The sequence below is a fragment of the Ursus maritimus genome, unplaced genomic scaffold, assembly GCF_017311325.1.
Source record: "Ursus maritimus isolate PB19 unplaced genomic scaffold, ASM1731132v1 scaffold_31, whole genome shotgun sequence".
NCBI lineage: Eukaryota > Metazoa > Chordata > Mammalia > Carnivora > Ursidae > Ursus > Ursus maritimus.
The window spans coordinates 14,222,861-14,248,647 of NW_024425675.1; the positions used below are offsets into that span (position 1 = coordinate 14,222,861).

General features: G+C 42.5%; 1 protein-coding gene across 2 annotated transcripts in view; it reads left to right on the forward strand.

Moving 5' to 3' along the window:
• The window catches only part of NEBL (nebulette), a 335,915-nt gene that overhangs the window by 107,084 nt on the left and 203,044 nt on the right, over positions 1-25,787 (forward strand). For both annotated transcript variants that reach the window (XM_040645356.1, XM_040645354.1), the window contains exon 3: positions 10,565-10,649. In XM_040645356.1, coding sequence (XP_040501290.1) covers positions 10,565-10,649 — 85 coding nt within the window. The remainder of the gene's footprint in view (positions 1-10,564; positions 10,650-25,787) is intronic.

A 25,787-nucleotide genomic window follows, 5' to 3' on the forward strand; every position in this document is an offset into this window, starting at 1 on the left:
AGAGCATTCCCCATTTACTTGCTCTAATTCACTGTCTTTTTTTTTTTTTTATCATAAAATTGATGTTTTGCAACAAGCGGCATTATGTGTGATTTGTTTATGGAGGTACTTCAGGAAAGACGATTAGTGGTGGAATTAAGATCGAGATGATGGCTGTGGAAGGAAATTCATGAGTAGACATCACATCAGTGACACAGCAAGATAGCGAAAGATGCATTTAAACCCGAAGATCCTGAAAAATATCAGGAGTAGAATTATAACATGTCTTTGGCTGATGTTGAATAGTGCTAATGGTAAACTAACAAATTTTGACATAATGGTTCTAGTAGGTAGAAAATGCCCAGATGGACCCCAACATGTAAAAAAGATATTTTAAAATGCCTCTACCCATTAACTGGTGATTTCCCCTGGCAGTACTCAATCTGGAATATCAGTAAAAATAATGTAGAATTGTTCATTTATTCGTGTTATCATATGAATCTTAAAACTTCTGATAGGAGAATTTTTTTTTAAGATTTATTTATTGATTTGAGAGAGAGAGTGTGGGGGAAGGGGCAGAGGGAGAGAATATCTAAGCAGACTCCTGCAGAGCGTGGAGCCTAAAGTGGGGCTTGATCTCACGAATCAGTAGATCACGACCTCAGCCAAAACCAAGAGTTGGATGCTTAATTGACTGAGCCACCCAGACACCCTGAGAATTCTTTAAGTTATGCAATTTTACACACCTGAAAAGATAACCCAAGTAGGATTTTTTTTTTGAGCGTTATTAATGGTTATGAAATTTGTAGGAGCTCTTATTCAAGGGGAAAACTTCCAGGTTTTCTCCTTTTCTCATATAATATGCCACTTTCCTTTATGGCTCTTAAACCAACAACAAAATCTTTCTAACCCAATGATTGTGAGTTTTAAGATATTCTCTTGGGGAATGAAATCTAAGCAAAGACTAAGAAGGTGAGCGTGCACATGGTTTGCCTCGGAGAACAGAGTGAAGGAGCCCAGCTCTTGGCCTTTGGCTGTTCAGGCTTCTGAGACTGGGGATCCAGGTGGGAAAGAAAATGGCCCAGGAAACTCTCTGGTGTGTCTGGCAAATTGTACTCAGGCAGCAAAAGCCTTTACAAAGGAAAGGACGCTGCTGTTTTCCACTCTTGCTGTGGCAGCCTGGTGCTGGCTTCAGTTCAGATATTCTAGGCATTGGAGGAGGTCTTCCTTAAACAAATCTGTTAACATTTTAGTTTTCAGGAGAACACAGTGCCACTTCGATGTAAATGCACCGTTCTTCCTTCAGGCTGACGCTGCTCCAGCTCAACCATTCCTGGGGTCCCTGCTTCCTTCAAGAGTCAGGTGGTTTGGTCCAGTCTTTATAGCTGGGCCCGGCTTGCTTGTCCTCATGTGGTTCTTCCTGTGGATTCTTTGCCATTAGAAGCCTCTCTGGGCAGAACACGAGGCTCTCTCGGCTCCTCATGTCAATGCTTTTTTCTTCCTGAAGGTGGTTCGCAGTTGTTTCTCTTGTTTAGCCTGTGATGGTTGATCCCAGTTGGAGTTACAGTCTTTCTCTCTTTTTCTCCCTCTCTCCCTCTTCATCTTGCCTCTCTGCTCCCAGTTTCAAGCTGTTACCTTTTCTCATTGCATCTGGGCTCAAATGCAAGCATCCTCAGGGAAGCTCTTTCAGAAGGAGTAGGAGTCCATGTTTAAAGAGTCAGTATCCCAACAGAGAGTTTTCCTTTCCTTTGATTATTCTGTTCATTCCAGGTGGCACAGGTTGGCATCCTGCTTTTCCTGCACGTGGGAGGGCTTGGAGGCAGGCTGGCGGTATCAGTATATACTGGTGAGTCCTGCCGGTAACTCATGGTCGAGCAGGCTCTGAGACCTTTTGATTAGTGACTGTCTATGATGTACTGGTTGCTGAGTGGGTTGAATACGACCCTTGTATGGAGACATTACCAACATATTTTTTAAAGATTTATTTATTTACTTTAGAGGCACAGAGACAGCACATGTGTGGATGTGGGGGTGGGGTGATGAGGGGTGGTGGAGGGGGAGGGACAAACAGGGAGGGAGAGGAGACAGAATTTCAAGCAGACTCCCTGCTGAGCATGGAGCCTGACGTGGAGCTTGATCCCAAGACCATGAGATCATGACCTGAGTCAAAATCAAGAGTTGGAGGCTTAACCGACTGAGCCACCAGGTGCCCCAAGACATTACCAATATTATTGTCACGAATTCCATATTTCATATATTTGATAATTTACTGATTAGAAATAATTGGGAGAGGCGTGTTGAAATCTCTCACCATGTTGGTGAATATGTCAGTTTTTCCCCTATCAATTTTGTATGCATATACGTGTATGTCCCCTCCCCCTTCTGTCTAAATAGACATATGCACACACATATTTTAAACAATTGGTTGAGACTAATATCAGGTACATTTATATTTAAGATGATACTTATTTTTTTTGGTGCATTGAAACTTTATCACTGTGTCATGTTTCTATTCTTAATAATGTCTTTATTTAATTTATTTTTAAAAAAGATTTATTTAATTTATTTATTTGAGAAACAGAGAGAGAGAGCGAGTTCAAGAGTGGGGGCTGGGGGAGAGAGAGAGGATCCCAAGCAGACTCTGCACTGAGTGTGGAGCCTGGTGTGGGGCTTGATCTCATGACCTGAGATCATGGCCTGAGCCGAAATCAAGAGCCGGAAGCCCAACAGACTGAGTCATCCAGGCGCCCCAATGCCTTTATTTTTAAAGTGTATTCTGTCTCACCCAAATATAGTTATTTTATAGTACAGTTAAAAAATATGACTCTGTGCTCACTTCGGCAGCACATATACTAAAAAAAATATGACTCTATTGGTGTTTTAGCTGTCAGTTTTCACCGATTTATATTTTTGTGATTATTGAATTATTTCTCCCAGTGGTTAAATTTCTATTTTTTCTTGTTTATTCTGTGCTTCTTTTTCTTTCTGTCCTCTTTCTTTTTTATCTTACTGAGTTAGCATTTTGGTATTTTGTAAAAATTTGATTTTCCCTTTCTATAGGACTTGACTGCATGTACTAGTTTCCATTCTTTATGGTTACCCTTAAAATATTATCACATTTGATGAAACACAGTCTAAAATCCAGTAAGAGCCTTACCTTCTTCATGAAGAATAGCAGGACCTTAGAATACTACCTTCTCAATCTGATTATACAGTATGTTAGCTTTTCCTTTAAAAAAAACCCCCTCAGATGACACTGTTATCGTTTCACACGTGTGCGTGTGTGTGTGTGTGTGTGTGTGTGTGTGTGTGCATGCACGTGCATGGGTACTTACCATTTGATTAGCTTACCATTCCTTTTTGCATTTTAGCTTATTCTGGAGTTATTTTCTCTCTTGCTGAAGTGCATCCTTTATAAGTAAATTCATAGATGATCTGCTGCTGGTAATCTCTTTCAGATTTATTTTTGAATTTTTTTTTCCTATTCTTTAAAGATAATTTTGAATGATGTGAAACAATGGCATTGTTCAGATCTGGGAGAAATACTCAAAATTACATTGAAACCTTCTATCATTTCCCCACCATCCAATACAGTTATGATCCTGGCCCTTGGATAAAATTACTTCTTTGGTTAAAGTCAGAGCATGAAAAGATGGTCCAAAAGCAAAGTCATTGGGCCCTGACCTAATTCAGAAAGGCAAGGCTGAAACGCCAGTTTAATCATCTGAGGTCAGAACTTTTACCTTTTAAACGTTCTTAAGAGTTGGGGTGCCTGGGTGGCACAACGGTTGGGCGTCTGCCTTCGGCTCAGGGCGTGATCCTGGCGTTGTGGGATCAAGCCCCACATCAGGCTCCTCCGCTATGAGCCTGCTTCTTCCTCTCCCACTCCCCCTGCTTGTGTTCCCTCTCTCGCTGGCTGTCTCTATCTCTGTCGAATAAATAAATAAAATCTTTAAAAAAAAAATAAATGTTCTTAAGAGTTGAAATTGCCTTTTCTTGAAGTAGATAGTATATTAAAAATGTTGATATACTTTTTCTTTCGTGAATGATGTGCTGTTAGGAACAAAGGGTCCTATGTTGGCAATCCCCAAGACCCCCGGGTTTGATGATTCTCTAGAAGGTCTCTTAGGACCCAACATAGAGTTGTATTCATGGCTGTGATTTATTACAGTGAAAATACATAAAGCAAAGGGAAAAGGCACATGGTGCCAGGTCCAGAGGACAGCAGGCACAAGCTTCCAGGGTCCCCTCCCAGAAGAGTCATACGGGATGCACTTAATTCCCCCAGCAACGAGTTGTGACAACATGTTGCCAACCAAGCAAGCTCGTTAGAGACTCAGTTCGCAGGGTTTTCACTGGGGGCTGTTCACAGAGCCACGTTTGCTTGGTAGGTACCCAAATTCCAGACTCCCAGCATAAACCCTATTGTTTGTACAAATAACTTGAGCACAGTTTCATCAGTTAACTGTGGTGGGACCTCCCCCCCCAAGTCCAAGTTCTTAGAAACCAGGCAAGGGTCCACCTTGTAAGCTGGCCTGTCAAATACAGCGCTCAGGCCTGCTAGGTTAACTCTCTTCTGCACAGGGCTGGAAAGGAAATGATGATGTAATAACAAATTCTTCTGACACCTGAGTTCTGCTCTCACATTTTCTAGTTTGAGTGGAACTTTAACATGGTCAAGTAAACAAAAAGCTACAGAGGGAAGAATTAAGTGCTCACGGGGGAGAAGGCTCAGAAAGAAGTAATTGACCAGCAGTGTGGCAAAGAATTCGGGGGAGCTGGGGTGGGGTTTGTTTGACTTTGCCAGGCAGATGAGAATGAAAACAGAGATTGGAGATTGGTTAGAAAGAGCTGGCAGTTTTAATACTAGTAGACTTCTGTAATGTTAGAGATTTATGTCTATTAGTTAGGGTTTTTCAACCTTAGCAGTGTTGGTGGTTTTGGACAGGGTAAGTCTCTCTCGGGGTGGGTGCGGGGCTGTTCCGTGCATTGTGGGATATTTGGGTAGCATCTCTCACCTCTGGCCACTAGCTGCCAAGAGTACCCGCCACCCCGCCACCTGCCCTAAACCACAAGTGATCAAAAATGTCTCCAGACCTTGCCTGTTACCAGATGTCCTGGGCAAGGACCACTGTGCTAACGCATTATTTACAATAAATAAATTCATAAAGACCTTATCTTCATACGTCAAAGTGGCTTACTAATATCTCACATTTACAGTACTTTTCCATTTATAAGGGTCTTTTACGTGGTTCTGGCATCAACCTCATGAGAGAGCCAGGAGTCTTTTATCCTCCTTATATAGATGATGGTAAGGAGGCACTGACGTTAAGTCAGTTTGCAGTGCAAAGAGAAAGTACTACTACTACTACTATTATTGTTATTAGTAATAGACATTTTATTAAATGCTTACTGTGAGCCAACCATTGTTTGAAATGCTTTACAGGTGTTAATTTTGGAATAAGCCAAAGGGGTACTACCATTATGTTGATTTTGCAGATGAGGCCAGAGAGGTTAAGAAATCTGCCCAAAGGCACACAGCTAGTAGGTGGAAGATCCAGGTCCAAACCTGGGAAATTTGGCTTCAGTGCTCCCATGGCCGCTAGGCTCTGGATAAAAAGTGAGATCTGGATGCTCACATTCTCCAGCGTGTTCTTTCTTATAACTATGTCCATGGAGGTTGCAATTTGCTTACACTGCTTTTCTCACTCAGACCAGCTCAGTGGTTTGCATATCACTTTTCCTCTATTCGAATCAGCTAAATCTCACAGAGATAAAAAAATTGGAAGTCTTCTTTCTGTAACCTAACTCTGCTGTTTCAGATGTTGTCTTCTGTTATTATCTTGATTCTTTCTCTTTTTATTTTGATTATAGCATTTCACGGAAATCTGGGTTTGTTGCAGCTGGCAGCCTAGTTTGGTACATACACTTCATCCAATTCTTGTGTACTTCAGCTAAGAGACTTCTATTTATGATGTTTAAACATTCCACAGTATTCTCCAGATCTTTCCACCAGCTCCCAGTGTATGATATGCCGTATTTCCAGGAAATGTATTAATGTACCAATTCATCCACCTCTTCTTTCGTATTTTTTTTTTTTTTTACTTTTTTCCTGGTTCTCTTTGAACATCCATTTCTTGTGGTTTAATGCCTTCTGTCTTAAATTCTGATCCCTAATATGGACAAGGAGAAAATATATCTCCTGGTGAAGAAATCTACCTTCATTAAGATTTCTGTTCAAGACATTTATTTTCCAAAGACTTTCTACCACCCTTTAAATACAGTATTTGGAAAGAGCTAGGATTGACTGTATGGTACCATAAGTTAATTTGCAAATGCTTTGCTTTTCTGTACCTATGATCTCATGAGGGACAACTGGGCTCTCAGTTTATTTCTGCATCTGGTTTTCTTTTTTCTTCTTCTGTAGGTGTGGTAGTGGGAGGGGAAGAGTTGAGACTATGACTTCAGAGCAGAATACTGTTGGATTAGTGTAGACGGATGTTACTACAAAGACAGGGTGTTGAGAAATCCATTATATTACTCATGATCCCTAGTAGTGGCAGATATAAACTCCTTCTTTCTCCCAGCATTTATGATTTTGATTATTAATATTAAATTGAACTTTTCCTCCTAGGTCAGAATTTTAGATAATTTCTTCCTGTTATGTACCTTTTTTTATTTTTTAAAAATTTGTATTTATTTATTTATTTTAGAGAGGGGGTGGGGGAGGGGCAGAGGAAGAGGGAAAGGGAGAGAGAAAATCTTAAGCTCGACCTCACAACCCTGAGATCATGACCTGAGCCGAAATCAAGAGTTGGACACTTAACTGACTGAACTACCCAGGCGCCCCCTGTTATGCATTTTTAGACAAAGTTACGGGATAGACAAGTGAACCCACCATTACAGAACCATTGCATTTTAGGATTGGAAAAAAATGCAAAGTATTTCCATCTGTTTATAGTTCTCCGTGTAATTGCATAGCGTGTTAGGTTTGCCGCTTTGGCCACCAGCTCAGCAGAGTATGTCTTCTAAAATAAACCAAAACAGAAGCAGCTTTTCAATTTGTTTGTTTGTCTTCCAGTGTAGCCCTTGACCACAGAGAACTCAGTACGGTGCACCAGAATCAGACTTACAAAAGTGGTGTTTTATTTATACGCCTGTACTTTAGAAGTTCAGATCTGCCACCTCTTCTTATTGTCAAATCAGATGATGAGAATGACTAGATTATTTTCAGGAAATGATGCTTCAGAATAGGAGGTATGGGTGGCAAGCCAAGTTTCGTCAGTTTCCAAATAGGAATGAGTTTTGCCTGGCATGGGGGAAATTCACATGCCCGTGGAGAAGCTGTTATAAATTGTACCCACCCCACGCACGGTTCCCTTTGCCATCTCAGGATGCTGTTTAATTTACAATTCTGCTTAGTTTTAAAATTATGTTTACTTAAAAAATTCTGTTTACCTTTTAATTAACCAGAAATAGGCTGGAGCAGGTTATTCCCCCCATGTCTGCCCCCCAAATGGAGTTAGCCTGCAGTACATACAGCAGGGTCTCCATGGGCTAACCTTCCTGTAACGCATTTGAGAATAGATTTTAACTACAGCTCTCAAAGGAATTAAAATAGATTCATAACATTTTTGAATTAAACATTGCGGAACCCCTGAAAATCTCCATGAAACTTTATTCCCCAAAATGTATTTCAAAAAAACACCCACGTGTCCCATTCTTATTTTAGCTTTAAAGTATAGCAGTGCATAGTTTCTACCTTCGGAAGGCCAGTGAAATTCAGCTGGTTAAGACTGACGGTGCCAATATTCCAGAACACTCCGAAGTTGTCTGTCCGGCTTCCCTGGGTAGAGCAGAGTTCAGAGGTAGCCCCCAAAAGGTGTGGCTGCCACCGGGCTGTGGCTCCAGGATGCGGGGAGGGAGCAACCTTGCAGGCTATGGCCTCCTCCCTTGAATCAGCACTGCAGTTTCGACCAACATTTTAAACAAACTTGACTGTCTAGTTTCTGAATCTGGATTAGAAGGTGGAAACCAGAAGGGGCGAAGACTGTGCGAGGCCAAGTGCTGTGGGAGAAGGGCTCTTGCGACACCCTGGAAGTCATGCACGCACCATGATTTCCTGTGATCTAGGCAGTCCCAACCTTGGTAGACTTTGAAAGCACTACTGCTTTGCATTGCGATCTGTTAATATCTCTGAAACTGACCCTAAGGTATGATGACAAAATTTAAATTAGGTTTGTAGGTGCTCTAGGAAGGCAGGAAAATTACGTTAAGGCTTCCGAAGGATGTTAATTAAAATAGTTCAAATACATCCAACAGTCGTGGGGTTTTAACTTCAGTTAAATGGAGTCTTTACTTACATGGGACGTTTAAATCCTGAGGAATGCTGGGAAAATGAGGCCATGATGTACATTTCCTATGGTGAGTCTGACTCCACAGGGCTACAAAATATTTTTAATCCTGATTCCAGAAGTGCTAAGGTAACTGTTGGTAGGACGTACAGAGTTTATTTGCGCTGCTGACAAGAGATGACTCCGTCAGGCTTCTCCTGGGAAGCCAGGAACAGGATGCTAGAAAGAAGCCTCTACAAGGAGAGTGAGGTGGATAGGACTTTTGAGAAACCACAGGAAGAGGCACAGGGTAGACATCACCAACGAGAGGGGCCAGGGAGGTAGGGGGCTCTTTAAGGGACAACTCTGAGGGTGATGATAGAGTCACAGCAGGTAGAGATAGATTTTCTGTGCCAGCCGAGTGTGGGGAGGAGGCAGCCATGAACCAGTGTTTGTACCCTTCNCCTACACAGATGGAGCAGACGCCCTCACTTCATCCCTAGGTGGACCTGCGTGTTTACCTGCATCACACAACATGGGAAAGCTTCACTATGGCTTGACTGTGCTGTGGTCATATGGCTCATTCTTATCTCCCTCTCTCTCCTACCTTTCTTCCTTCTTTTCTTCTTTCCACAATATTTACACATATTATGGAAGTCACATGATGAGCCAGACTCTGGTAGGTGCTGAATGTGCTCTGACGAGACACAAGACAGCCCGTTCTTGCTGACACAGAACTATCCTTGTACTGTGAGACAGGGACGTGTCAATAGGAGCATGCAGATGAATATAAGAATTACCACGGGAAAGAAAGTACATTTCAGGGCACACTGGGGAGGCCAAGAGGGCTTCCTGGAGAAAGTGACGTCTAAGGCAAGACCTAAGCGATGAAGAGGAGTTAGCCAGAGGAGTGGGGTGTGAGGAGGGATGAGTGTTCTGGGCCAGGAGAGCAGCGTGTGGGGGAAGAGGTGGGAAAGACAAGGGTGAGCTCCATGGGTGGAGCACGGCATGAGCAGGACGACTATAAAGGGTGATTGTGGGGTCTTGGAAGATAGGAGGCTGGACTTTACTTTCAGATCACCGCGAAGACATTGTCCAGTTGTACTCAGAGGAGTAATGTAATCAGATCGGCATTTTAAAATGCTTGCTCTGGCAATTTGACTTGGAAGGGCAAAACTGGCAAGCGTTGTAGTTACTTGAAAGGACAATGTGACCTGTCATGAAAAATGCAGTGGAGATGGAAATGTAAATATATCCGAGGTGTGTTTAGGAGATAAAATAATAGACTTGGCGATTGGTTGATTGAATGTGCGAGGAGGCAAGATTATCCCCTGGTTTCTGTCTTGGGCAACTGGGCACTAGTAAATGCAAGAGTGAATAAGAGGGAGGAACTTGTCTTGGGGGTGGGGTGGGATATTGGCAGTGGAGTTTCAGCCTGGTTGAGTTTGTGGTTGGGGTGGAACATACTGGAAATACTAGTGGCTCTGAGGTCCAGAAGAACATGCTGGGCTGGATTTGGGAGTAATCAGCATATATGCAGAGATTACCCACAGCTCTGAGGATCAATGAACCAGGTGATCACCCTGATGTAGACTGAGAAGAGAAGAAGCCCATGTTAGAACCCCAAAGGAGGGTGGGCAGACAGAGAGGAATCCACAGGAGACAGAGAAGGGACAGCCAGAAGGGGAGAAGCCAGGCTGGGAGCGTGTGGCGACACAGACTGAGACAGAGAACGTTTCCAGATGGAGCAGCGGTCCATCAGAGGAAGACAAAAGGATGTCTGTTGCATGTGTCCACAGGAAGTCATTACAGCTTCGACACTCTAGAGGCACTTCTGGAAGCAGGAGCTAGAAGCCAGAATTCATGGTGTTGAGAAGGGAGCTGGAGAGGCGATGAGCAGGGGCAGTGACTTTAGGCCTGTTTGAAGGAGAGAAGAGAGTCTAGCTCCACAGGCTAGAATAGTGTGCGGTTGGAGGGAGAAGCAGAAAGTTAGGAGAGCCTTGAGGATGCTTGGATGCTGACAGGAAGCAGTGAATAGAGAAGCCAAAGTTGAAATTTTGGGAGATAGTGGGGTAACTGGTGATAGAGGGTCATGAGAATAAAGGGGGGAGGGGACCCAGAATAACGATCCAGAGATGGCCCTAGCCACCTCTTTCCAGTGTGATGGGAGGGAAGGATAAAGCAATTTGTGCTAAAGCATCGCTTCACAACATAATATTTTAATTATGTTCTTTTAAAACATTTCTCCACAGACACTACCCAAAGCAGTCCTTCACCACGGTGGCAGATACACCCGAAAACCTTCGCCTGAAACAGCAAAGTGAATTGCAGAGTCAGGTAACTTCTCGAAAGCCTATTTTTGTTACACCGGTACTAACTAGTCGTCAGGAGGCCAGTCTTCTGAGGTTTCGTCCTTGCTCTGTGTCTGCCCGGTGACCGGCCGGTGCGGAGGCTGAAGGCAGCCGCGGGAGGGCGTTGCTGGGGAGATTGCGGCACATCTGTTTTATTCCTGGTCTCGGATCATCCTGACATTCCCGGTTCTGTTATTCACATGGGACTAGGGCAACTAAATGAGTTCTGGTCAGAGTCAGTGTTTCCCAACAATATTGATTTATTTGGTCCTAAATATTTAAAAACATTTTATAAATAGCTTTTCCACACCGCATATGTAGGGGGAAGAAGAGGTGTTAACTTGACCCAGTTGCAGTGCGTGTGGGGCTAACACCCTGTCTGTGTATCTCACACCAGCCACGAGCTTTGTTTTCATCCTGTCACTTTATTCATATTTCTTTCATATGTCACACTGACAGCATGAACAAAGATTAGAACACCACAATTGGCTCCCACTCAACCATTTTGGATGCGAACTTGCCTTCAATATGGTGAAACACACTGGTGAAGACTAGGGATTTAAATGGCAGTATTTTCTGCAGGGACACCCCATCTCTTAGGAGACACAGGGCGCTCTCTTTCAGAGAAGTTATCTTGCCTGCCACACTGTGGGAAGACGGTGAAACGACTACATTGCAGCCCTTTGGTCAACCGTGTAGTAAAACCCCACCAAAGTCGGGGGGGGGGAGGGAAGACTGAGTTGTAGTCCCCCTTCTGCTGCTCATGGGTTGGGACCTGGGGCCAGCCACTCTGATTCTCTGTGCTCCTGGGAAGTGAGACTGTCTATCTTATCTGGTCTACCTGTCCTGGCTGGCTTCGGTATCAGATAGGTGGTGAGGTGTGAAAGCATTTTGAAAGTTAACAGGTTATATGACTATGAAGGCTTCTTACTTTTATTAGGGTCCCTGAAAATCCTTGCTATGAAAAAAGGAGAATTACAGAATCTGCGAAGGAAAGAGGAACCTGGCTAATAGGCTTCGAAAATGCCAGTTGTGGCTATTGTAAATGACAGCCGTTAGCTCTCAGTGGTAGCGGATCTAATTATTTCTGTGCAAGCTTATGTGTTCACAGGGGACATTGTGGTTCCCTCCACCCTCTTTCTGGGGGTCTTGGGACCACTTCCCAATCCATTTAGTTGAAGGAAGTAGAACTCAAAGTAGAGTTTGCTGTCGGTTAACAACACCATGAAGACTTGGTTGGCAGTTAGTTTTTGGTTTTGTAAAATGCTAATTCTTGTGTGCTAAGCCATTAGTTCAAAAAATTGAGTGCTGGCCAAAGAAAGGCAGTGTTGCAGAGTCGGCAAGAACACCCCTGCTCATTCACACCGCGGAGGGTGCCAGGACTTGGCTCCAGTCTGTGCAGATCCAATATGCCTTTCTTCTCATCAAGTTAGGATTAATTAGATAATTCTGGAGAAGTACTTCGAGCACATTGGAAAACAGAACTAAATCAAGCAATCAAATATTTGTTTCCTGCCTATTACATGTCCTTGTTCTGTGCAAAAGAATTCATAATTAGTTAATCTTCCCTTCACTGAGCTCACAGGGTGTGTGAGGAAACAGGACTAACATAACCTTACTTTCCCCCACACCCCCGGAAGGCTATCTTTAATGTACAGTAAGGATTCCAGAAGGAAGGGATGAGTGTGGGTTGGACTGGTTGGTGGTTCCTGCTAGAGGTGGATTTGAGTGGAGCCTTGAAGGTTGAGAAAGGATTGGATTTAAACACTTGTCTCCTTCCTTGGAAGGCATTACCGCTCCCTTTCGGTTCAATTAGTGGTGACAGGTGCCTTGAGCTGGGCCCAGGAAGAAGCCTTTAGTGTTTTCCTCCTGCGTGCCTGCCTCTTGGAAATACAAAGAGAAAAGGAACTCACTGTTTGACGAAGGCTGATTTTATTCTCTGTCACGGAGCAAAGTGCAAGCTTCAGAAGGTTCTGATAGGCTGGTGGGACAGAGCTGATGCAGGACGGCGCAAAGCGCTGTGGGGTCTCCAAGCGGGGGTCAGGTGAAGGCATCGGAATCTCCTTTAGATTTTGTTCCAGTGTCATCTCTAGAAAGAAATGTAGGACTTCTTCAACAGATAGGATGGGAAATTCAGCTCAATTCAAGAAACACATATTGACTATGTACTATTGCAACAGACTGTGCAGGGCACTTCGGATATCAAGGCGTCATCATCATCATCAATCTTGCTATATTCTGCGCACAGAATTTTACATGTATTGTTCCATTTAGTCTCAAACAGCCCTGTGAGACACATATTTATGATTACTATCCCTGTTTATTTTATTTTTAAAAGATTTTATTTATTTGAGAGCGAGAGAGGGAGAGAGCACGAGTAGGGGAAGAGAGGGAGAAGCAGACACCCCACTGAGCAGGAAGCCCAGCACAGGCTTGATCCCATGACCCTGAGGTCACGGCCTGAGCAGAAGGCAGATGCTTAACCAACTGAGCCATCCAAGGGCCCCTGTTATCCCTATTTAGATGAAGCACTCCACCTTTAGAGACTTTAGATAACTTGTCCTTGCAAACTTATTAAGGAGTTGAACTTGGAATAGAATCCACATCTTTGAACCCCCATTACCCACACTCTTAACCATGGCCCTGGTCCCCTTATTCAAAAGGCACCCAGAAAAGGAGATCCATAAGCAAATAGTTATAGTGCAAGGTTATAGGACAGCGTATGCAAAGGTAGGATTTTGCATAAAGTACAAAGTCCCTCATAGGAAGAAGTCCTTCTCCCCTTCTTCCTCCTCATTCTCAGCAGTGGTATTTTTCTGAGTGACAGATGAAAACACTTCTATAAGAGCATTTCTGCTTTTGCAAAGGCACAGAAAAGTATCTACCCAAATGGTGACATTCATTAATGGCAACTGATTCAATTTTAGTGTTTTAAATAACTCGGTACTGTGGCAGAGTGTTTTGACATCAAGAAATCTGAACAGCCCAAAAGTTTTGGTGGAAAATTGACTATTAACATTTTATTTACTTGTTTGTAATTATTTGCAGTACTAAATGAGTCAAATCTGCTCATAAGTTTGGAGATTCTGAAATCCTCTTTTAGCGTTGTTTGGTTAAAACTAGTTCTTTTCTTTCTGTTCGTTAGCTTATCAAAGGAGCCAAAATGAGGGAAAAACAAAAACTAAGTTTTGTTCAACCTAAAAAGTTATTTATAGATACGCATTGTTATGTTCTCTTTTTTCTTCCTTTATCTTTTTCTCCCTCTATTTTTGAGAGGGTTGTAAACACTGCCAGCATTTCCCCCCCCAAAGTGTTAAACCCTCTCAAGCTTTTTTTGGGATTTGTAATAGGTGCCAGATTGTCATAATAAAATGGTGAGAAATATTAGAAAATAAACAAGCAAACCATGAGTTAGTTTTTTTGAGCTGGTGGTAGGCAGTGGTTTCCAGGCATTCTCCTGCCTACAGACAAACAGGTGCATGCCCGCTTGGCCAGCTCCCAGCTGCGGTGGGACAGGGGCTGCCCTGGCACCGGGCAGTTGAGCTGGGTGAGTGGGGGGTGGGTGGGAAGAGGGGGAAGCACTTCCATTGTCACTAACTCTCTCTTCATCCCATATCACAGGATGGACTGCTTCAAAGACATAGTGTAAATAGTGGTCGGCGCCCCCACTGGCCCACAGTAGCCACTGTCTACAGGGAGCAAAAGTAAAACTCTACTCTTAGTGGTATTAGTAACACTCGGTTTCACCTGTGGGGCCTCAGGCTGTCATCGCTGCAAGCCTGGGGACTGGCATAATACCCTTTTTCTGTAGGAAAGTGAGCCCAGAGTTCCAAAGCCCTGCCTTAGAAACTAAACGGGAATTGGGACTCTTTGTAAGGGGGGAATCTCTAAAGTTGAAACACTTGAGCCACGTGAAAGCCCCTCAGGAGAAATATTTTCTTGATGTGTTATTTTAATAGTATGCTGTCGCAAACATTTCCTTTTTCAGGCTGTGTAGCATACTCTTTCTGGAAGGAAAGGCACAGCTGTTTTGAGTGTCTGGGTCGGGGTCGGCAGACTTCTTAAAGCGGTGGAAAAGGTTCTTCAGCGGCATGATGAGGGGAAGGCCCCGTAGAAAGAGAACCAAGTGGGGCCGTTGTGGCTGACACCAGGGGCAGCGGCCAGATCCCTGTTCTGTCCCCATCGTCCACCTGCTTCTCGTCTGTCTCCTTACTCCCAGGGCCGGGGGGTGACTGTCTTCGGAAACCCTGGCCCTCTGTAGGGCAGAGTTCTGCGAAATACTGCTCCTGGTGAGGACGAAACGGGAGCTGCATTTCGTTGTTTATGTGATTGGCTTAGCTGTTTGCAATCATGCTGAAAATAATAGAGATTTTGGGCTCACTGTGTTCTTAAATGGAGTGTGTGTAATTTATGGGTGCTGATAAGATGAAAGATGGAAAATGATGATGGAGAGAATACAAATCATTCCGCAACCTTTGAGTCTTCATTTTGTAATCTGTGCTGATTCTTTTTTAATCTTCCGTGTCTCTGCGGAGGCATGAGGCACATGGTTCGCAGGGAAAACAATATAGGATAGCAGGAAGGGTGAGAAGGGAACGTGGCTTTTTATAGGGAACATAATCGTTAGATGTCTTTGTGGGGGAAATGAAGACACGTGTTTAATATAAACCTCTGGGAGCTCGAGGAGGTCGGGCTGCGGCCTGCTCTCTCGTTCTCCAGCTTGCCCTTGGCACCTTTCTGTACTCCTCATTCTATGCGTGCAGTTCCTGAGGGTTTTCTCAGTTATCTGCCATCTAACCATCCCTAAGGTGTTAACTACTTACCTAAACCATGTTGTGTTTTACTGGTGTGTCATTGAACACTGACTTCCTTCAAAGCAACAAAACCCTGACTCAGGAATGGTTGGAAGGCAGTTGGGGAGATACTTGGATAGTATTCTCTGGGTGCTTCAAATCCAATCCTGAGGGCCCCCACCCAGCCATAAATCTGACCTGCATGTCACTTCCCACAGAGCACCAATCTCAGGTCACACTGGGGGCACCGTCATGAGCAAAACCCAGGTAAAGTCCTCTGTCTCTGGGGATTTGTGGTTTAGTCGGGGAGAGGATGGTAATAAAAAATTAATAAAAATAGGTAACATTGCAACTGTGACAAGATCTGCAGGGAGAGTAGTGTGTATTTTAATTATTTCTCAGGGAGTTGGAGGCTGGGGTACTTTTCTGCAGACAAATGCATAACAGGATCTCGGTCCGGTTGGCTGCCTCCTGCCTGGCTGTGGGTCCCATTTCTAATGCCCACCAATTTCTTTGTTTCCACTTCCTGACCTTAGCTGACTCTCCTTATCTCTTCCCTGGGTCCTCTTCCCACTCCTTATCTCATCCGACAACCTCAGCCTTCTAAAACTGTCTCCAGGTAGTTTTTGTTGGGAATTCTTGTATTCTTGGGCGAGAGGCCTTCCATATGTGCCTTTTTTATTTTCTCTTTTCTTTGAACCCAATTTTGGCAGCTTTATAGTTCCCATCTTCTGATTTTGCACCATTCTGATCCTACAGCGATGCTTTTTACTTCCCGCAATAAGCACTTTCTCGTGTACGTGAGGGCGAAAGTTCATAGAGAGAAGCTTCAGCATGTTTCATAGCAGGGTTTCGAGACTGTGGTAATGAGGAGAGATTATGTTTCCCATATAGGAAGGGATGAATGTGAGTGAGAACTTCAAAGGAGAAATATTAATTCACTTGATGTGGCACATTGCTTCCAGGGAACATAGCATGCTGTGCAGATGTCAACTCTAACCCTCACGATTTCCCACAAGTCAGATTGTTTTTCTATCTTGCTTCTGGATAAAATGATGTAAGAGACAAAAACGTCAGTCGTGACAGACAGCAAAATAACCAAGATGTTTTGATTTGCTGTGTCATGAGGGGGTTTTAGAACTTTTCATCACAGGGGCCTGGCCTTCTACTCCTCGGCCTCCGGAAATGACCCATATTCTTTCCATCTGGTCCCAGAGTCCCGGCATGCGGGTTCTTTGGTGCCCTCCTGGCTCATCTCATCTCCCTTTCCGTGATTCCCACAGGTCACGGTGGAGGACGTGAGGGCTGTACTTTGTGCGGCCAGCCTACAGGTTATTTGTCATTATTCTCTGGGCCTGAATCAGATGACTGGTCCTTCAATGAGGCATTGGAATATGTACCTATCAGTTTTGCAGCTCTGGGATCGTGACTATAACAGCTATGAAGAAGAGAATATTTTAACATTCTTAAATGAATGTGTCTTTCATCCTTCTCTTCTATAAATCATGTTCTGACATACCACCTCACATTTGTGACTCTAGAGAAAGGTGACGAGTAAACCGCACTTTGAGAAGGAGAAAATATGGTCCCCATGTAAAGAGGACTGTCCGTCCCCTTTTGGCCATGGTAGATTATAGAAGGAAGGCAGAAAAATCAGTCTGAAACATGACCCCCCCTTTCTCTTCTGGCTGAAGTCCCTGAGAGGGACGATGGGGAGGCATGGTAGGTAGATGGAGGGAGAGGAAGAGACAGAGAAGACCACCTCACAGGACCTACTCCCGACTTCTTCCCACCCGAACAGTGAGCTTCCACAGCATAATGGGCATGGAGAGAACCTGAATTTTGTTCCTAGCATCTCAGTGTCTCACGTGGCATGGAGGGTGAGGGAAGTCCCAGCACATCTTGCAGAGGAATGTCGAGGGCACTTGCTGGGGAGCTGCCACCGTTGGAACACTGTGTCCCTGCCATCGGAGGTAGCTTATGCAGGTGGGGAGAAGTTGTAAGATCTCAGGGAGGAAGGACGGATTTGACAGGTGGTACTACCAGACTTCTTCTGAGCCAAGGGGAGAATACACCATGATGTCACCAGCCACAGCCTTCAGCAGTGGACGTTAGTGACCAAGCGGACAAGGAGAGGCCACTGAGGCCAAAGGAAGAAGAGAGAAAGAGTGAATATGAATGTGGAATCAAGACTTCCCTCTTCCTTCGCTCTGAAGTCACACTTCCTTCACTCCCTGCTCACATATGCTTGGATGCCATATTGGAGCGGAGACAGGAAGCAGGAGGAAATCTGAATATACCTAAGTTGTTTCAATCATTGAGTGGGTTTGCTTTAATCGCTGAGATTAAAGTTAGTTCCTTCCACTTTAGCAGGATGGGGACTTGTGAGGAATAGCAGAGCAGCTGTAGGAAATAGACATTTATTTTTTTATCTGAATACATTGTAAGTAAATTGCTAACCTTTCATTTTATTTGGTAAAATAAGAGTGCTTAGACCAGCCATCCAGAGATCTGGGTTCGAGTCCTGCTTCTGCCACTAAGTGTGACTTTGGGTACCATTGACTTTTGATCTTTTCAGGACATAAAATAATGGGTTGTACTAGATAATTTTTAGAATTCCCTCCAGTTACAATGATCTTGACTGTAGTACAAAAGTGTTCTGCTGTAACATCTCAGGATAGCAAAGATCAAAAGAACTTAAAGAAAAGGAATTGCTATTCTTTTTTTTGTCTGCCAAAATAATAATTGTCAGACCTTCCCTTTCATTTGACTATCCCTTTAAAAGCTTATTCCCCAGACTAAACTCAGGTATTTGTTTAAGGTCATAGGTCTGAGGAAGTTGATGGGCAAATCAGTTTCACATTGGAAGATCTGTCTAATTTTGCACCAAACATGTTTAAAAATAGCAGAGGACAAAAGAAGACAAAAATAGTTACAGTCATAATATCCATTCACTGATAGCAACTGGTCTCATCTTTAGTTTTATTTCTTGAATTTTCTACGTAGAAGTAACTAGAATAACTGTACATATTAGTATACTTTTAGGAAGTGTCTTAGTTATTTTAGCTCACTTCCTTTATGCTTTCTTATTTTAAATTGTTTTCTTGAATGGCTTTGATTGATTATGTGGTAGCTTTTGGACTTTAAAAGTTAGTGTTTTCTCCCTACTGTGTTGTTTGTTTTCTATCACCCCCTTGTCCTTTCTAGAAGCAATTTGTTCCACTGAGGCTTACAATCTTGAGTTGGTTCAAGCAGTCCCTCCAGGGTGAAAGATGGTGCTGATCAGTATGGAGAAGCTCTTCTGAAGCAGACCCATTTCATTCAATTAGTAGCTTCATGAGATGGAATCTTTCTCAATACTCTTCATTGATTAATATTTTTTTCCCCTGATAATATAATTTTGAATGGAGGACACTGCTCTGAAATCACTGCTTCGTCATGGAATCGGGCACCAGGACCCAATCTGTAGTAGGTACTGGATTCAGGGAAGGCCTCTTGATGGCAGCCCGCCAGCCACACACAGCAGACTTTCTTAGTGCACCTAGTGTTTTGATTCTCGTAAAGTACTTCTGTTTTCTTTTATCAGAAATTATTTGGCTTAGTTATCATTTCACTTTACCTCAGAACTTTGCTTCTAGCTTCCACTGACTTCGGAATGGCCGCCTGCTGGGATTCCTCAGGGGCCTTGTAAAGATGGAAGTTGGCCTACGGATTGCCGTGCAGAAGGACACTCTGTTGGCTTCATTCTCTTAAAAAGCTTCTATTGGAACAATCATTGTGTTGTATCCTCAAATGAGATCTCTACGTGGGCTTCTGAGAACATTGATTGTACTCATTTAATGGAGTGCTCCTTATGCCCAAACGTCTGAAGAGAACAGTTTGAATTTCCCTCCCTTCCTTCACCCCTCCCTGCCTCTCTTTGGATTTTTGGTGAAGTCAAGGGTCAAGAGGATGGCAAGTCAGGAATTAAATGAACACAAATGTGATCCTATCTAGAAGGGAAGTTCTGGCCTCCTTTGGTCTGACTCGCTGAGTTTCCATTTACATGGAATTGTTTTTACTTCAAGGGAATCTGTAATCTGCAAATATCTACTAAGGGAAATCTAACAAGCACCTCAAGCTACAGATTTAGCTTCCCAGGCACACAGTGCTTGTAGATATCAAACAACTAAATAGACTGAATTTCACATTCTTTCTTAAAACTAAAGAAGTGAAGGAGAGTGAAGCCAAGGATCCTAACCTATTTTTAAACAGCCAATCGGAGAGCCATTATACAGTCTTTTTTCTTTATCTCTAGAATTGCTATAATGCTTATAAATCATTAAAATTAAAACTAAAATAAATCTTAACTACGTTTCTGCTATTGCACAGAGAACATATACTTAACAAGATTTCCTTAGGATTGGGTGATTGTCAAGGCTCGGAAATGTTTCATTCGAGAATATTTTACTCTCTAGAGGGATGCCACTTAAAGTCTTAGATATGTATCTGTACTATATTACCATATATAATACATATATATGTATATTGCATATATGTATACATGCATATAACACACATATATGATATACATGTATTTATATACATGTTTATACATAGGTATATAATATGCATATATAGTCATACATATACACACATATATAATAAAGCTAACTTGGGAAGACAATGTTCTTTTTTTTTTTTTTTGAAAGATTTTATTTATTTATTCATTCGACAGAGATAGAGACAGCCAGCGAGAGAGGGAACACAAGCAGGGGGAGTGGGAGAGGAAGAAGCAGGCTCATAGCAGAAGAGCCTGATGTGGGGCTCGATCCCATAACGCCGGGATCATGCCCTGAGCCGAAGGCAGACGCTTAACCGCTGTGCCACCCAGGCGCCCCTAAATAAATAAAATCTTAAAAAAAAAAAAAAATTCTCTCTCTCCTTTTGCCCCTTCTCCCCTCAAATAAATAAAGAAATCTTTAAAAAAAAAGAATGAAGAACTAGACACTTTCTTGAGAGGTAGACAGATGCCTATCTAATTCTTTCTTGCCACTAATCACAAATCAAGAAGAATCATGATATTCTTGATTTCAAAAGTTTACTAGCAGAGAAGTCCTCATTTAAGGACTTACCCATATTTCCTGTAATTTAATTTCATATAAAGCTGTTTCAGTTATTTACTGATTTAATCTATGCTTATTGAATACCTCCTTTGGTCAGACCCTGCCTGCCCTTAAGGTGAGGGTGTGTGGAGAGAAGCCGCCCCCCTGGGGAAAAAGAAGCAACCAAGGAAAGGCACAGCTCTTGGCTTAGCGGGGTTTATTGGGTCTCCTCGAAAGATCTTCTCCAAAATTCTGTAAACTCTTATTTTTTTCTGTACCCCGTTTGGCTTTCTCCTCTCACTGTACTGAAATGTTTACTCCTTCTTTGAAAGGAAGCCCAGATTGACTCTCCCTTACATGGATCAAATACCAAGTGCTCTGAGAAACAATATATTGGAGAAGAAATGACCTTTCATCTGGTTTTGGAAATAGTTCTCTCTGTTTTTTGTTTCCCAGCACCCATGTCCCCTCCCACCCCCCTTTTTAAGTACCCATGCCCTTTTGTAAACTATTTGTAGAGCTTGTTTCTTCTTAAAATAATGTGGATGAAAAATGTTTTTGATTATTTTATGGACACCGGAAACCTTCTCTAATAAAATCCACTTTTTTTTGGTTGTCATCAAGAGAATTAAATCATGTCATCAGCAATACCCAACCCTCTTGTTATCCTCCAGACTCCAGAGGAGAGGCTCCTAACCCTCTTTGGGTCGGGGGCCCCTTTGGAAATTTGATGAAAGCCATTGAACTTCTCCTTTGAAAAAGGTACAAAAGCAAAAATATGCCAACTTTAGAATATAATTGCAGGGAGTTCATGGGAGAGTGAAGGCCATTGGAGTCCCAAGCTTTAGGGGGAGTGGCCAGATTGGCCAATGGGAGGAAGAGGACTGGATGAGTTTAGAGGTGCAACGGAGACTAGAGGATTGTTTCAGAAATATTATGGATTCCCTGCCTTCTAAGCACAATTTTATTTTATCTTGATTAAAATAGTAGCTATTTTGGAAATGTGAAATGTCACTACCTTAAAAAGTGCCAAAACTTAAAAATACATATATTCTTTAATCCAGTAGTTCTACTCCTGGGAATCTCTGTTGTATGAACAAAATCATCAGCATATAAGGCATATGTACAAGGATCTCTAGGACAGCATTATTGGTAGTAGCAAAACCCAGGAAGCAGGGTGAAAGCCCATTAAGAAGGTAATGGAAGAATAAATTATGATAATCCATACCCTAGAATATCATGCAGCCATTAGAATGAATGAAATAGAGGTAGACCAGATGCCTTATAGGGATGTCTACGTGGTATTGTTCAATAAGAAATACAGATCGAGAAAAGTATATAAATTCTCAAACTTTCCCTGTGTGTATGTGTATGCGTTTCTTTGTCTGTATTTGCTTATGTCTGGTGGAGATGATATGTGTGGGGAGAAAAATACGGACTAATATATACTAACTCTTAACACTGGTTCTTGGGACTTATCTATGGTGAACCAAACAAAGAGGGAAAAAGGTATATAAGTATACCTGTATATATGTATACACATACATGTGGGTAGACATAAAAAGAAATAAAATAATGATTTAGAAGCATATTTGCTGATATGCATTTGACAGTACGTTCTTTGACTTCTTTCACAGTCAGTGACACTAGAGGTTTTCAGTTCACTTTGGTGGGACTTACTTGGCCCATTTGGCCAGCCTAGGCTCTCCCTGCTTGCTGACTTGTTAGATGAATTTCCTGTGATTTATTGCTCTAAAGTTATTTGGTCTTTAACAGATGCTTATTGGATGTCTGTTTTGTGTGTGGACTAGGTTTTGTGCTGGGGAGTACTGAGAGAACTACACCATTCGTGTGTGTGTATGCATGTGTGCATGTAGGTGTCTGCACGTGTATGTGCACACGCGTGTATATGTGTGTGCCTGTGTGTAGGTGTATGTTTGTGTATGTACGTATGTGTGTGCATGTGTGTGTGCATGTGCATGTATTTAGGTGTGTGTAAGTGTACGTGCGCATATGTCTGTAGGTGTGTAGGTGTGTGTGTATGTGTATATGTGTGAGTGTGTATGTGTATAGGTATATGTGTGTATGTGCTTATGCATATGTTTGTAAGTGTGTAGGTATGTGTATGTGTGGATGTGTATATATGTGTGTCTGTGTCTGTGTGTGCAAATGCATGAGTGTAGGTGTGTAGGTGTGTAAGTGTATGTGCATGTGTGTATGTGAGTGTATGTGTGTGTGTGTTTGTGTGTACAAATCAGGGATTGTTTGCAGCTGCATTTGCGCTTCCTCCTTTTTGTCTGTTGTGTTTCTGTTTATTTGGTTGTGGGTGTGTACAATGGAGCACATAGGTGCTGCTCTCATGTCAGTAAGAACCTAAGAATTTGTTTGGAGTGAGATCTTGATTTTCCTGCTTTGCTTAATTAAATATCTTATTGTCAAATTGTCCAGCTTTCCTTCAGAAATGCCGAGAGACCTCGAGAAAGGACAGTACTTGAGAAGATTTTAGAGGAAAAAGAAGTGTGCGAGATGCTTCCTGTATATCAGTATTTCTCAAAATTGGGGTTTCGTGTGTCACAGTTACCTGGTGAGCATGTTGAAGATGCCTGTTTGTGGGCCCGGCCCCAGACCCACCCAGAGGGAGTCCAGAAATCTGCACCATTACTAAGTGCCCCATGCCATTCTTACACAGGCGAATTTTGAGAGCTAGTTCCATCAAATTTTGTTTCAAATAATGAGGCCTTCTGGCATTTTTACCCCCACAATTTTACCAAGACCTTTCCATATCTTTGAATTCCTTTTCTGTATGGTGTGGGAAAGCTTGGCTATTCTGCCGTGTGGAAGCTGGCTCACGTTCACTGGTTTCTCATCCTGCTGCTCTGTAGGATTGACCTGCACGTGTAAGGCAGGATCCTTGGAGTTCTGTGCGGCTGTACCAGGCTTCTGAAAGTGTGTGCCACTGCTCTGTTTCCAGGTCAAGGCAATAGAGATAAGAGGAGGGATTCCTTAATTCAGTTTTAAGACATTTAGGCATTTGACTCAGCAGATGCGCTTATAAAAATTTTTCTAATATTGAAATAGCTTTTTATTTTCATCTTTTTAAAAAAAGATTTATTTATTTATTTTTAGAGAGAGCAATAGAGAGAGAGAGAGAGAATGAACATGAAAGCAGGAGGAGGGGCAGAGAGGGAGGGAGGGAGGGAATCCTCAGGCAGACTCCCCGCTGAGCACAGAGCCGACACGGGGCTCGATCCCTGGACCCTGAGATCATGACCTGAGCCGAAACCAAGAGTCGGCTGCCTAACTGACTGAGCCACCCAGGTGCCCCTTATTTTCATCTTTTTGTTCATTAGCAATGCCTGCATTTTAGAAGAGATTTTATTAAGAGAAAACTTGTTACTACCAAACATGCACAATTTCTTTCGGACTCTAAGGAAATGAGTGTAGGTCCGAAAGGGACTAAAATGTTTTGAAGAATCAATAATCTGATGGTCAAATCCAAATGTTTTCAATGTTACAGAGTAACTATATTCGTACAGATTAGAGAAAATTTCAGGTTATGATGTGTTTTATTATTTGCAGCTATAGAAGTAAAATTGGAATGCACACATGAGGCAACGTTTTTTGGGCATTCTTGATGCGTTGGACCATTTTTGGTTTATTTACAAACATTCCTAATAGAGACAAAACCTGAAAATGTTTTTTAAGATATCTAAGATTTATCCCCTTTCCCTCATTTCTCCCCCAACCCTTTTATCTGAAATGTCAAAATAATTGAAGGAAAGGTTAGTTCACATGGTAAGAACTATGTGACCATTTTTCTACATTGCTCATGTGATTGTACCTGTGTAGACAACACCCTTAGTACAATTCGGATTAGAAAGGCCCTGTCTGAGAACCTTTGATCTCCACAGCAGGATATATACACCCAAAGTCGATGCAGGAAACGCATGACATCATCCCTCAATCAATAATCATCGATTGAGTAGAGTTGGTTTCAGAACTGCCTCGAGGGATACAGAAGGAAGAGTCATAGTTTCTGTCTTTGAAGAACGATCTAGTTCAGAAAGTAGTTCAAATGTGCATGCTGTCACATGGTACTGTAACAAAAGACCCTTTTAAGAAATACTAGGGAAACCAGCACGAGATGAATGATTGTGGGACAGGAGGGGGCTGAACAGCAGAGACATGAGTTGGCAGAGAGGCAGATTCAAACAGGAGCAAGACATGAGGTAGGCTTGAGCTGGTCCCATCCAAAAAGTGCCAGCAGGACTGTGTGGGAGGTCAGTCCAGGAGAGTCAGGTGGGAAACAAACCTATTAATTGAGTTTTAAATCTTTAATTTTCTGGGGAGTTATGATTTGAGAAATTCATTTGTATCATAAAATACAAAGATCATTGAATAGATCTTTGACAAGGTAAATGGTCTACAGTTTAGGCTTTCCCACTGTAGGTGGGAGCTAAGTGCTAGATGACTAATTTCTGGTGTCTATCTGCAATTCTAGAAGACATTTTTTTTTCCCAGCATGAGGCACAAAACTCTGCTACAATTATTTTTGAGTAATTTTTTTATGACTCATATCAGTGAGACTCTTGTAAATTAACATTTAAAAGAACAATGGTTCAACCACATTAAAAAACCTCCCTCTTTCCCATCTCAGAGATCTTTTCCTCTTGTCTAAAAAGTACCTACTTCTTTTTAGAGATTGGCATTTATACTGAGCCAGTGCATTTTTTTTTTTCCTCTAGAAAGGAAAAAAAGAAACACAGAAAAACCCACTAAGCAAACAAATCACCTGATTACTACCTACAGAGAAAAAAGCTGGCTTTGTTTTTTTCTTGTGCGTGTTTTTTTAGATCAATGCTTAGATGACAAATAGTTGTAATAGAAACATAGAGAACCCGTTTGGATATTGGCGTAGTGGGTGTAGAGAATGGGTACATTAAATTGCTGTCTAACAGAGCAAGGGAGCCAGTTCGTATCTTCTATTGGGAAACAAAACATATGACTGTTAAAAAGAAACAAAAAAACTTAGTTTTGAAGGAGAGCGTTGACTTGCCAAGGAACATTAAACTTCTACTATCTGTTCACACGTGGAGTGGGAATTCAGGTCTGACAGTAGATGAGCTTTTTCCTGACAGTCTTCATCTCTCTGACACCTTGCCTGCTACTTTCTGGAGAGAAAGCGGGTTCTCTAGAAGCTGAGAAGGGGATGCTTTGCTGGCTCTCCCCCCTCCACTGTGCTTGCTG